Below are 12,273 nucleotides of genomic sequence, written 5' to 3'. Positions count from 1 at the left end.
CGCAGCCCTGTCACCCACTGAGACGGCCCTACCCTCGGGCAAGTCACGAAGGAAACCAGCTCTCGACGAGGGCGGCGGTCGCTACTAGGCCGCCGCCGCCGCCTAGGGCACGTTGAGCTTGTCTGAGCGCCGCCCGCGCCGTGTCTAAAGTTGTATCCCCCGCCGCTCCCGCCCCTTCCGCCGCTCGCGTGCGCGCACGGCCGGCCCACGGAGCGCCCGGGTTGGCTGCGGCGGCGATCGCGGCGGCGGCGGCCTAGAGAGCGGTAGTGGTTCCTGCTCTTGTTTTAATAGTTCCCTCCGCCCCCTCCCGTCGGACGCTGTTGTGTGGTTGCCGTACAAAAATCAACTTTATTGTTCCTCAGCCCCACCTCCCGGCGCGGCGCGCCTACTCAGGATGTACTGAGGCAGAGGGGAGGGAGGCGGCGGCGGGTCGCAGTCGCGGTCCCTCTCCTCCGAGCGCCCGGCCGGAGGGGAGGGAATCACGATGTCTGGGAGCCGCCAGGCCGGGTCGGGCTCAGCCGGGACCAGCCCTGGCTCCTCTGCGGCCTCCTCGGTGACTTCCGCCTCCTCGTCCTTATCCTCTTCCCCGTCGCCCCCTTCCGTAGCTGCTTCGGCCGCGGCGCTGGGGTCCGGCGGGGCGGCCCAGGCCGCGGGCTCCGGCGGCCTCGGGGCCCCGGTGCGGCCTGTGCTGGTGGCGGCCGCAGTGTCCGGCAGTGGCGGCGGGAGCGGCGGCGGGGCGGTGTCCGCGGGCCTGTCCCGGCTCAGCTGCGCAGCCAGGCCCAGCGCCGGCGTAGGAGGGAGCAGCTCCAGCCTAGGGAGCGGCAGCAGGAAGCGACCTCTGCTTGCCCCCCTGTGCAACGGGCTCATCAACTCCTACGAGGACAAAAGCAACGACTTCGTCTGGTGGGTTGGACGAACAGCCTCCTAGCCCTCTCTGCGTTAGGAGTTTCTGCTCTTGGGGCTGCTGGGGTCCGGGGTGAGGGAGATCTGTTGGGCGCTGTGGCGGTGTCTGCAGAGGCATTCGAGCGTTTGCAGCGGTTGGTGGGCTGAGGTGGGGGAATGTTGGAGTCCTGAGGCAGGGTGGGAGTACTAAAGAGGTCAGTGCTGGTGGGGAGAAGTGAAGGGAGGTTAGAGAATAATAAATAGGGGGGGAGATGAAAGGCCAAATAAATGGCTGTGCATAAAAGGAGAAAGCTGGGCACGGAGGTTGGGCCTTGAATTTTCTGCCTCGCTGGTGAATTAGGTACCCTGTCAGTCCGGATTTCTCGTTGAGGTGAATTAAACTTGTAAAGGGAGAGGATTAAGCTTCCCGGGATGCTGAGGGAGGGAGTTGTGGGTCAGAATTTGCTTATTGAAGCATGGTGGATGATGCTCTAAACATGGGTATGGCTGTTTTAAGAAGTGGTATTTGATGTAAATATCCATCCTGTGTACGTGTAAATTATCTCCTCCCGCTTCAAAGGCTGGGTCACTTTTAAATCTGTTGTTGAGGCTCCTGTAGTCAAGAAAGTCTGTTCACAACAACTTCCACCTCTCAACTGAATGTCTTGAAAGAGGGGACCACGTTTATTAAGTATCATCCATGTGTCAGATGTGACTGCACTACACTTGTATTAACACATCAGCGTATATACTGGAACTTCGGATTTGAGAAAAGCTAGGAATTAGACGTGTTGTCATCGTAGTTAGCATCTTGAATGCTACGCAGTAGTCCTCCGTTATGACATTTGGCATAGAAGGATTATACATATTAAGTGAAAAATGGAGTTGATTGTCTTGCTTGAGAGTGTTTCCATTTTCGTTGGGTTTTGTGTTCAAAATCCAATTCAAATGGTAAGATTGCAAGAAAGGATTTGCTTTTAGCTGAGTGAGAACTGGTAGGATTTTGTGCTTTTTCCTCTGGAGGAAATTGTTGATAGAATAGAATACTAGTGATGTAGGAAGTTGGCTTGTACTGTCACTATACGGGAAGTTGATTCACTTCAGGGTTGAAGATGGTCCGAGTTGTCATTAAATATGATAAGACTAGAAGTTGGGACTCTAGGAAAGTTATTGATTAGACTTATAGTTTCTAGTTCTTGCAGTAAAAATACCTTTATTCATACTTTTGCTTTCGTCATAAATTATTCTGGATTCAGAATTGATTCATTTTTCACTGAAATTGGGCTATAATTGTAATTTGTAAATAATTTGAGCAGCTTATCGTTGGGTATAAGATGTGTTTGTGTTCATAGCCAGTAGAGAATCCCATAAGATAAAGTAGTAGCTAATGAAACAAAGTGAGGGTTTGCACAGTTTGTCTTTTTAGCCACCATTTGCATTTTACTTTTTAGTAGGTTAAAAGAAAACAAACATGCCAGCATCCATATAGGTACACTAAGATAGTGTAAAAGGTGTGAGAAAGAGGGAAATTAATCATTCATTCAACAGATATTTCTTTGGCACTCACTGTCTGCCAGGCACTGTATGCATCTCATTATACTTACTATAAGCCATTTTATAGGAAGTTGGAGAGGGTTGGGAGAGTATAAGCAGCTGGCACTAATTTTTATTGTTTAGGGGTAAGATTATTAAAATTTTTATTAGTCTGTCAACTAATTTTTAAAAATTAAAATCCAGTCTCTTGAGTCTTAACCATGTTGTTTAGATTTTTCTTTTTTTTTTTTTTTTTGCGGTACGCGGGCCTCTCACTGTCGTGGCCTCTCCCGTTGCGGAGCACAGGCTCCGGACGCGCAGGCTCAGCGGCCATGGCTCACGGGCCCAGCCGCTGCGCGGCATGTGGGATCTTCCCGGACCGGGGCACGAACCTGCGTCTCCTGCATTGGCAGGCGGACTCTCAACCACTGCGCCACCAGGGAAGCCCCTTCTTTCTTTTATATTCCAAGAGGAAGTGTCCAGTGAGAGTCATGAGTTAAAAATTCCGAATATTTCACTTTCTAAGAATTTCATAGTCCTCTGTTTCTTTTTCTGGTGAGGTTGAATATTCAGAAGAATTCATTAATGGAAATCAGTTTTCCTGATTCTCCAGCTAGATTTGATTTGGCCAAGCATTTGGGGTAGGAAGGTGAGGATTAGGCAAGGCACAAGGAATCCTTTTCATTTCTAATTGGCTCTGGGTGGTTGGTCTGTCTGCTTCAAGGTCAAACTGTGAACCAATCCAAATTATTCTAAGCTTTTACATCTAAATGAGGCTTAAGTTTGAATAATGATAACAATTCCTTATTCATCATATTTTAAAGATATGTTTATACTTCATGTTTCATTTTATCCTAGAGCAATTCTGTGAAGTTATATAGAACTTCCAACTTTATATAATACTAATATAATTGTATTCTCATTGAGGTACAGAGAAGTTAAGTAACTTGGTTTCAGATTGGGTAGCTCAAGGACAAAATTAAAACTCATATCTCCGAATTCTCAATTTAGTGCTTTCTTTGTATGGAATTTAAAAATTTCATATCTATAAGTTGAAGTACATGTATTTAGCTTCGTGGTTCTTAAATGTGGTAGACTGAAGGGAAACAGCTGTTTCATAATCACAGGAGATAAATGTCTTTATCCTTAAATACTCTCTCCCCTGCTTGCCCATATCCCAACAGGACAAAACTGAATTGGAGGCTGGAGTGGGCAGTGTAGTTTGCAGAAGCTCCCTTGTTAATAATGAAATGTCCTCTTCCCCTCCTTGAGAATGGTTGATTTAAGGTCAAATGCCTAATATCAATAATACATATTGGCCTCTCCTGACTCATATTTGAAAGTAAGTTTATATTTAATTGCAGAATTGATGAACATTTTAGGGATTTATAGTTTTTACTTTAATATTTCTTTCAAACAAAGGATTGAAAGTATCGTCAAGTTGCAGATAATTCTAACAGTGTTTTATAGATGGAGAATCTGTAGTACAGTAGAGAGTAGTATATAGCTTGAAGTTGGATAAATCTCGGACATTCAAAGGAAGTCTTCGTTACTTTGATTTTTCAAATTTTTCTTACATGATTCGTTTAAATTACGATTCGTTTAAATTAGTTTAAATTACGTTTAAATAGCCTGTGTTTGGAAGACAATTTCTTTCTTTTATGTTATCATATTACTACTGCCTCTGCATTAGCTTTTCCAACCCCCTGAAATAACCTTTTCTACCTCTTCAAGTCCCAGATAATCTCTGAGTTGTAGCAGAAATAAGTATTTTTAGGTAGATAGTAAGCCCCTTGTGGGAAGGTTACCTCTGCCTGATAAAATGTAGGTAGAATCTACATGAAGTCCATCTACCATTTAATAAATTCTCATGTCAACTATTAAAAATGGACTATCCTGAAGGAGCTCACGATTTAACGTGAAGAAAGACTTTTAATCACATAATTATAGTATCACATCCTGGCATTATTGCTTCTCTTAGTACCATGGCAGATGCTAAATACTTTTCTGAATTCAGATGTTGTCTCACGGTCCTCAACATAGCACTGCAGGCAGCCACTACCTCTTAATTACATTTAGCCCTAAAGATGAAATCTGTTGACCATTCTTGCTACTATAACTGTTTTCCAAACTATTAAAAAGTGAAATAAAATAGCAGGTATCATAGAACCTGTCATTATAAAGATAGTTTGATGAAACTTTTGGTTACATATTTATGTACAATGTATAAGTACTTACTGGGTATGAGGCCTCAGTTTAGTTTAAGGATGGGCTTTTGGCTCAAAGCTCAGTTCGTATAGTTAATAATGGTGGTATCAGTATTTATATCCAGACATTTTGACTCAAAGCTCAAGTTCTTAACCACTATATTGCTTTGCCCTTCAGAGGCTGGAGATTTTGTTTAAAATCAGCTTTATTAAGATATAATTTGCATACCATAGCAGTCACCGGTTTTAAGTGTATAGTTCAATGAATTTGACAAATAAATACATCTATGTTACCACCCTAATCAAGATACAGAACATTTCCATCACACTAGAAAGTTCAGTGTACTACACCTTAGCACTCTGTCTTCGAACCTCATCTCTGACACCTGGCAACTGGTCATCTGTTTTCTATCAATATAGTTTTGCCTTTTCTAGGATATTATATTAATGGAGTCATTCAGTATGTAGACTTTTGTGCCTGACTTACTTGGAGTAATGTTTTTGAGATTCAATAATGTTGAATGTCTCACTAATTTTCTTTTAATTGCTGAGTAGTATTCCATTACATGGATATAACGTGATTTCTTTATATACTCATCAGTTAAAAGATATTTGAGTTTCTTTGTTTCTAAAGTTTTCAGTGATTGTAAAGAAAGCTGTTGTAAACATTCACATTCAGTTTTCTGTGTGTACCTGTCTTCACATCTCTTGGGTAAATACATAGGAGTGTATTGCTGTGTTGTATTGCCAAGTGTATATTTAGCATTATAAGAAACTGCAAAACTGTTTTCTAAAGTGACTATCATTTTGCATTTCTACCAGCAATGTATGAGTTTCAGTTCCACATTCTTGCCAACACTTGCTGTTTTCAGTCTCTCAAATTTCAGTCATTCTAGTAGACGTGTGTAGTAGTATCTTATTGTCATAATTTGCATGTAAGTCCTAAATATTGTGATGTTTTCTCCCAGTCTGTTGTTTTCTTTATAGTTTTCTGAGCAGTCTTCTGAAGTGCAAAAGTTTAAAATTTTAAGTCCAATTTATGGACTTTTTTCTTTTACAGTCTATGGCTTTTGTGTTCTATTGAAGAAATTGTTGTCTAAGTCTTCTTGTATATTCTAGAAGTTTTATAGCTTTTTTGTGGTTAGGTATATAATCATTTCATGTTAATTTTTATATACTGTGTGTGGTAAGGGTTGGAGATTTTTTCCCTCCACTGTAGATGTCCAGTTATTGTAGCACCCATTTGTTGAAAAGACCATCTTTGTTCATTGAATTTTCTTGGAACCTTTCTCAAAAATTAATTAATATGTATAAGTTTATTTCTGGAGTCTTTGTTCTGTTCCATTGATCTATGTGTTTATCCTTATGCCAGTACCACGTTGTCTGGATTTCTGTATCATTGTTGTAAATCTTGAAATCAGATAGTGTAGTTTTGTTCCTCTGTTTCAAAGTTGATTTAGTTATTTAGGATGTTTGCATTTCCACATAGATTTTAGCTTACCAATTTCTTAAAAAAAAGCATGCTAGGATTTTAATTTGAGTTACTTTGAATCTATGACCCAATTTGGGAAGATTTGACATCTTAACAATATTGAGTCTTTGAGCCATAAACATAGTATGTTTCTCCAGTTATTTAGGTCTTTAATTCCTCTTAGCAGAGTTTTATAGTTATCAGTTTTTGGATCTTGCACATGTTTTGTTAAACTTACTCCTAAGTAGTTCATGATTTTGATGCTGTTGTGTTATTTTAATTTCTAATTAAAAATTGCTAATTTGCTATTCAATTTCTAATTGTTGCTAATATAAAAATAAAATTTATTTTTGTGTATTGACCTTGTGTCCTGTGAATTGTTAAGTTCACTTATTACTTCTAATAGTTTTTTGGTAGAACCGATGTGATTTTCTGAGAAGACAATCATGTCATCTGAAAATCAATATAGTTTTACTTCTTTCTTTTCCAGTTTTATGCCCTATTTACTGATTTTTTTAAAGAGATATTTTGTATTTTTATTTATGGGTGATATTGGTCTATGGTTTTCTTATAATATACATATATTTATATATTTTGGTTTTGATATCAGGGTGTATTAGTTTGCTAGGGCTGCTATAACATAATTACAGACTGGGTAGCTTAAAAAATAGAAAGTTATTTTCTCAACAGTTTTAGAGGCTAGGTGTCCAAGATCAAGGTGTTGTCAGGTTTGGGTTCTTCTGAGGCTTCTCTCCTTGACTTGCTGATGGCCACCTCTTGTTGTGTCTTCACATGGTTGTCCCTGGGTCTGTGTGTTGTCTGTGTCCTAATCTCTTATAAGGACACCAGTCATATTGGGATTAGGTCCCACATACATGACCTCATTTTACCGTAATTAGCTCTTTAAGGCCCAGTCTCCAAATACAGTCTTCTGAGGTACTGAGGGCTAGGATTTCAATGTATGGATTTGGGAGAGGATACAGTTCAGCTCATCTTTGTCTTCTGAAAGAGTTTGTGGATTGGTATGTTTCATTCTTAAGTGTCTGGTAGAATTCATCAGTGAAGCCATAGTTTTTGTGGCAAGGTTTTTATTTAGTATTTCAGTTTCTTTAATTGATAAAGGGCTATTCAGGTTCTTTATTTCTTAAGTGAGCTTTGGTAATTTGTCTGCTAAGGGATTTCTCCGTTTCACCCAAGCTATTGAATTTGTTGGCATAAGTTCATAATACTTTTTTTGTTTATTGGAATTTGATTTTATTTATTTATTTTATACAGCAGGTTCTTATCAGTTATCTAGTTTATACATGTTAGTGTATATATGTCAATCCCAATCTCCCAATTCACCCCACCCCCCCACCCCCCGCTTTCCCCCCTTGTCCATACATTTGTTCTCTACACCTCTGCTTCTGCCTTGCAAACCGGTTCATCTGTACCTCTTTTCTAGATTGCACATATATGCGTTAATATACAATATTTGATTTTCTCTTTCTGACTTAGGCTTTAATAATTCTTTATGTTTTAAATGTTTGTAGGATTTGGAGGGATGTCCCTTCTTTCATTTCTGATACTGGTAATTTGTGTTTTCCCTTTTTTTTTTCCTTGAACAGTTTAGCCAGAGGATTGTCAGGTTTTTTTTTTTTTTTGGCGGAACGCGGGCCTCTCACTGTTGTGACTTCTCCCGTTGCGGAGCACAGGCTCCGGACACGCAGGCTCAGCGGCCATGGCTCACGGGCCCAGCCGCTCCGCGGCATGTGGGATTTTCCCGGACCGGGGCACGAACCCGTGTCCCCTGCATCGGCAGACGGACTCCCAACCACTGCGCCACCAGGGAAGCCCAGGATTGTCAGTTTTATTAATCTTTTCAAATAACTGGTTTTGGTATTATTGATTTTCTAAATGTCCATTTTCTATTTCCCTGATATTTGGCTTTATTTTTATTCTACTTTGAGTTTCATCATTTTCTGGCTTCTGACTACAGAATCTTAGATTATTTTGGCCTTTTCTAAGAAAAACATTTAATTCTATTAGTTTCCCTTTCTAATCCCTGCATTAATTTTCATTCAGTTTAATATACTTTTTGTCATTTCCACTGATTTTTTTTAAAACTTTTTTTTTGGTTATTTATTTATTTATTTATTAATGGCTGCGTTGGGTCTTCGTTGCTGCGTGCAAGCTTTCTCTTATTGTGGCGAAGGGGGGCTATTTTTCGTTGCAGTGCGTGGGCTTCTCATTGCAGTTGCTTCTCTTGTTGCGGTGCACGGGCTTCAGTAGTTGTGGCATGTGAGCTCAGTAGTTGTGGCTCGTGGGCTTTAGAGAGCAGGCTCAGTAGTTGTGGCACACGGGCTTAGTTGCCCCGTGGCATGTGGAGGCTTCCCGGACCAGGGTTCTAACCCGGGTCCCCTGCATTGGCAGGTGGATTCTTAACCACTGTGCCACCAGGGAAGTCCCCATTTTGATTTCTTATTTGAAGAATGGGTTATTTAGAAATGTTTTAATTTCTAAATGAGAATTTTCTGGATATTCTATTATTAAGTTCTAATATAATTCAGTTTCATTCAGAGAATATGAATTGTGTGAATTCAGTCCTTTTAAATTTATTGAGACTTGTTTCATGGTTCACGGTAAGCTTTATCTTGGTTAATGTTCCATATGCATTTAAAAAAATGAGTTTTCTGCAGTGTGTAGACTGGTATATTCTATAAATATCAAGTTTGTTGGTGTGTTAAACTCTGTATACTCCTACTGATTTTCTATATACTTGTTCTGTCAATTACTGAAAGGGGTGTTAAAATCTTTAACCATTCCAAGTGTAATTGTGGGTTTTGCTATGTTTCCTTGCAATTCTGTCAATTTTGTTTCACGTATTTTGAAACTTTATTAGTAGGGCACATGCATTTAGAGTTTGTGGATTGATCCCTTTATTATTTTGAAATGTCCTTGCTTATTCCTGGTAATATTTGTTGTTCTGAAATCTGTTTAATCGGATAGCATAACCTCTCCAGCTTTCTTTAAGTGTTTACATGGCATGTTTTCTTGTCCTTCACTACTTCTTTTATCTGTTTTAATTTTTAAAGTAGGTTTCTTGTAGATAGCATATGTTTGAGTCTTTCTTTTTTATTTATTATGACAATTTGCCTTTTAAGTGGCTTGGTTAGACTTTTTGCATTTTAACATAATTATGATGTGCTTGGTTTTATGTGTATGTCTTGCTTGCTCTTTGTTTTCTGTTTGTCCCCTCTATTCTTCTATTCCTTTTATGTCTTTTTTCCTTCTTTTCCTGCCTTCTTTTGGATTAATTGGGTGTTTTTAAGATTTCTGTTTTGTTGCTACAGTTGACTTATTAGTGATAGCTGTGTGGGATGTGTGTGTGTTTTGGGGGGGAGTGTTTGCTCTAGGGTTTATAGTACTCATTTTTAATTTTTTATATTCTAAAATCATGTTTTGTCATTTCACATACACTGTAAGAATCTTGTAATAGTATGCTTCCATTCGGTAGGATCCATTCCAGTTACTCCCTCAATCGTTCTCTATTCCTTTTTTTAAAAAAATTGAGGTAAAATTCGTACCTCATAAAATTCACCATTTTAACCACTTAAACTGTGCAATTCAGTACATTGACAGTGTTGTGAAGCCATCGTCACTGTCTACTCCCAGAATATTTTCATCACACCAAAAGGAAACCCTATATGCATTAAGCAGTCACTCTCCTTCTCGTCCCTTGGCAACCACAAATTTGCCTTCTGACTCTATAGATTTGCGTGTTTTTTGGACATTTCATATAAATGGAATTATACAATATGTGGTCTTTTGTGTCCGGTGCCTTTCATGGCCTATGTTGGGTGCTCTTCTGAATTAATGACTAAAATATAGCAGTTAAATCTTGTTGGAATTGGCTTGAAACAATATATTGGGTCAATCATATTTTGTTTAAGGAATTTGAAATTAAAAAATACACTTGAATTGGCCTATATAAAAAAAAAAATAAAGTTCTTGTTGTAGTGCTGGTGCTGGAAGGGCTATATAGTTGACCCTTGAGTAACACTGGTTGGGGTGCCCACCTTCTGCCTAGTCGAAAATCCACTTTAACTTACAGTCAGCCCTCCATATCCGCAGTCCCTCTGCATCTGTGCATTCAACCAACTGCAGATTGTGCAGTACTGTAGTACTCATTATTGAAAAAAATCTGTGTGTAAGCCGACCCACGCAGTTCAAACCTGTGTCATTCAAGGGTCAGTTGTATATTGCAAGCTGATATCCTTGAGAAGCAGAAAAAGAAGCATTAGTCACATAAAGAGTAGAGCACTAGCTTCTTCTCCGTAAAAACACCAAATGGCGGATGACGCTGGTGCTGCGGGAGGGCCTGGAGGCCCCAGGGGCCCTGGAATGGGAGGCTGCAGTGGCTTCTGCAGAGGCTTCAGCAGCGGCCTCCAGGTCCAGGGTCGTGGTCGGGGCCGAGGCCAAGGAGCTTGCAGAGGCAAGGCTGAGGATAAGGAGTGGCTCTCTGTCACCAAGCTGAGCTGTCTGGTCAAGGACATGAAGATCAGGTCCCTGGAGGAGATCTGTCTCTTCTCTCTGCCCATCAAGGAATCCGAGATCATTGACTTTTTCTTGGGGTCATCCCTCAAGGACGAGGTTTTGAAGATTATGCCTGTGCAAAAGCAGACCTGTGCTGGCCAGCGGATCTGGTTCAAGGCATTTGTTGCCATTGGGGATTACAACGGACGTGCTGGTTTGGGTGTCGAGTGCTCTAAGGAGGTAGCCATTGCTATCAGTGGGACCATCATTCTGGCCAAGCTCTCCATCATCCCCGTGCGGCGAGGCTACTGGGGGAACAAGATCGGCAAGCCCCATACCGTCCCTTGCAAGGTGACTGGCTGCTGTGGCTCAGTGCTGGTGTGCCTCATCCCTGCCCCCAGGGCCACTGGCATCGTCTCAGCCCCTGTGCCCAAGAAGCTAGTGATGATGGTTGGAATTGATGACTACTACGCCTCTGCCGGGGCTGCACCACCACCCTGGGCAACTTCACCAAGGCCACTTTTGATGCCATTTCCAAGACCTACAGTTATCTCACTCCTGATTTCTGGAAAGATGGTGTTCACCAAGTCTCTGTATCAGGAATTCACTGACCATCTTGTAAAGACTCACACCAGAGTTTTCGGGCAGAGGACCCAGGCTCCAGCTGTAGCCACCACATCGTTTTCTATGAGAAAAATAAAGTGAATGAAGCCAGTTTAAAAAAAAAATGGAGCACTAGTGAAGATGTGTATTCCATATAAGTACACTGAAGTCCCTAGATCCACCTTGAATCTAAGACTAGGTCCTGTGAGCCCTGGTCATGGTGTTTGCTATGAGATAATTCTAATTTTTCCACTTATATTATAGCTACACAAGCCTAATTAAAATTATTCGCCAACTCTAAGCCTTTAGTCATTAGAACTGATGCTCTGTTTGAGTAGAGGAATGTTGGGAGTGTGTGAGTAGAATAAGATCCAGGAAGAGATTGAGAGTGTATTGCAGTCATTTCACACTGGGAGGAATCAGTAGTGACACTCTTTGGCCATATTTGGTTTCCTGATCCAGTCTACTTTTTTTAAGGGGGGGGGGTTGGGGGGGATGGAACACCAGAGATTGCTTCCCCTACTTATCTTTTTTTTTTTTTTTGCGGTACGCGGGCCTCTCATTGTCGTGGCCTCTCCCGTTGCGGAGCACAGGCTCTGGACGCGCAGGCTCAGCGGCCGTGGCTCACGGGCCTAGCCGCTCCGCGGCATGTGGGATCCTCCCGGACCGGGGCACGAACCCGTGTCCCCTGCATCGGCAGGCGGACTCTCAACCACTGCGCCACCAGGGAAGCCCTTCCCCTGCTTATCTTTTCATGTCTATCACTTGTATTGATCATGGTGTCCTTTTTTTCCTATACTATGTGGTCTCTATTTTTTTTTTTTTTTAAAGAAAACTCTGCCCCTGAAGCTAGCACACAGCTATTTTGAATACACTCCCCCTCTTTTTTTTTTTTTTAAAGATTTTATTGTTAAATTAGAGTCTAAGAAGTTTGCCTTCTATTCCTTTTCTTCCTTACCTTTCCTGTCCTTATTCATAGAATCCTGTGACATAAACCAAAGTTAAATACAGGTCTTAGTGGAGATAGGAAAAAAATTTCGTTGCAAAATACCAAATAAACTT

The 12,273-nt window shown here is 41.1% G+C and overlaps 1 protein-coding gene and 1 pseudogene across 6 annotated transcripts in view; both read left to right on the top strand.

The window, feature by feature from the left end:
• Positions 1-405: 405 nt before the first annotated feature.
• Positions 406-12,273, top strand: part of COP1 (COP1 E3 ubiquitin ligase) — a gene marked incomplete at its 3' end in the record, with an annotated part of 273,496 nt that continues 261,628 nt past the window's right edge. For 2 of the 5 annotated variants that reach the window (XM_082656826.1, XM_082656825.1), the window contains exon 1: positions 412-903. In XM_082656826.1, coding sequence (XP_082512952.1) covers positions 485-903 — 419 coding nt within the window. In that variant the 5' untranslated portion in view covers positions 412-484. Of the gene's footprint in view, positions 904-12,273 lie in introns of all 5 variants that reach the window. The other 3 variants (XM_082656828.1, XM_082656824.1, XM_082656827.1) reach the window with 3 other exon arrangements.
• Positions 10,423-11,275, top strand: LOC309837353 (small ribosomal subunit protein uS5-like; annotated as a pseudogene). The gene has a single exon. The product of its transcript is annotated as a small ribosomal subunit protein uS5-like (transcript).

The sequence above is a fragment of the Grampus griseus genome, assembly GCF_964374135.1.
Source record: "Grampus griseus genome assembly, chromosome: 1".
Taxonomy (NCBI): domain Eukaryota; kingdom Metazoa; phylum Chordata; class Mammalia; order Artiodactyla; family Delphinidae; genus Grampus; species Grampus griseus.
The sequence above is the reverse complement of the archived record's forward strand: the minus strand, read 5'-3'. Positions and strand labels throughout refer to the sequence as shown.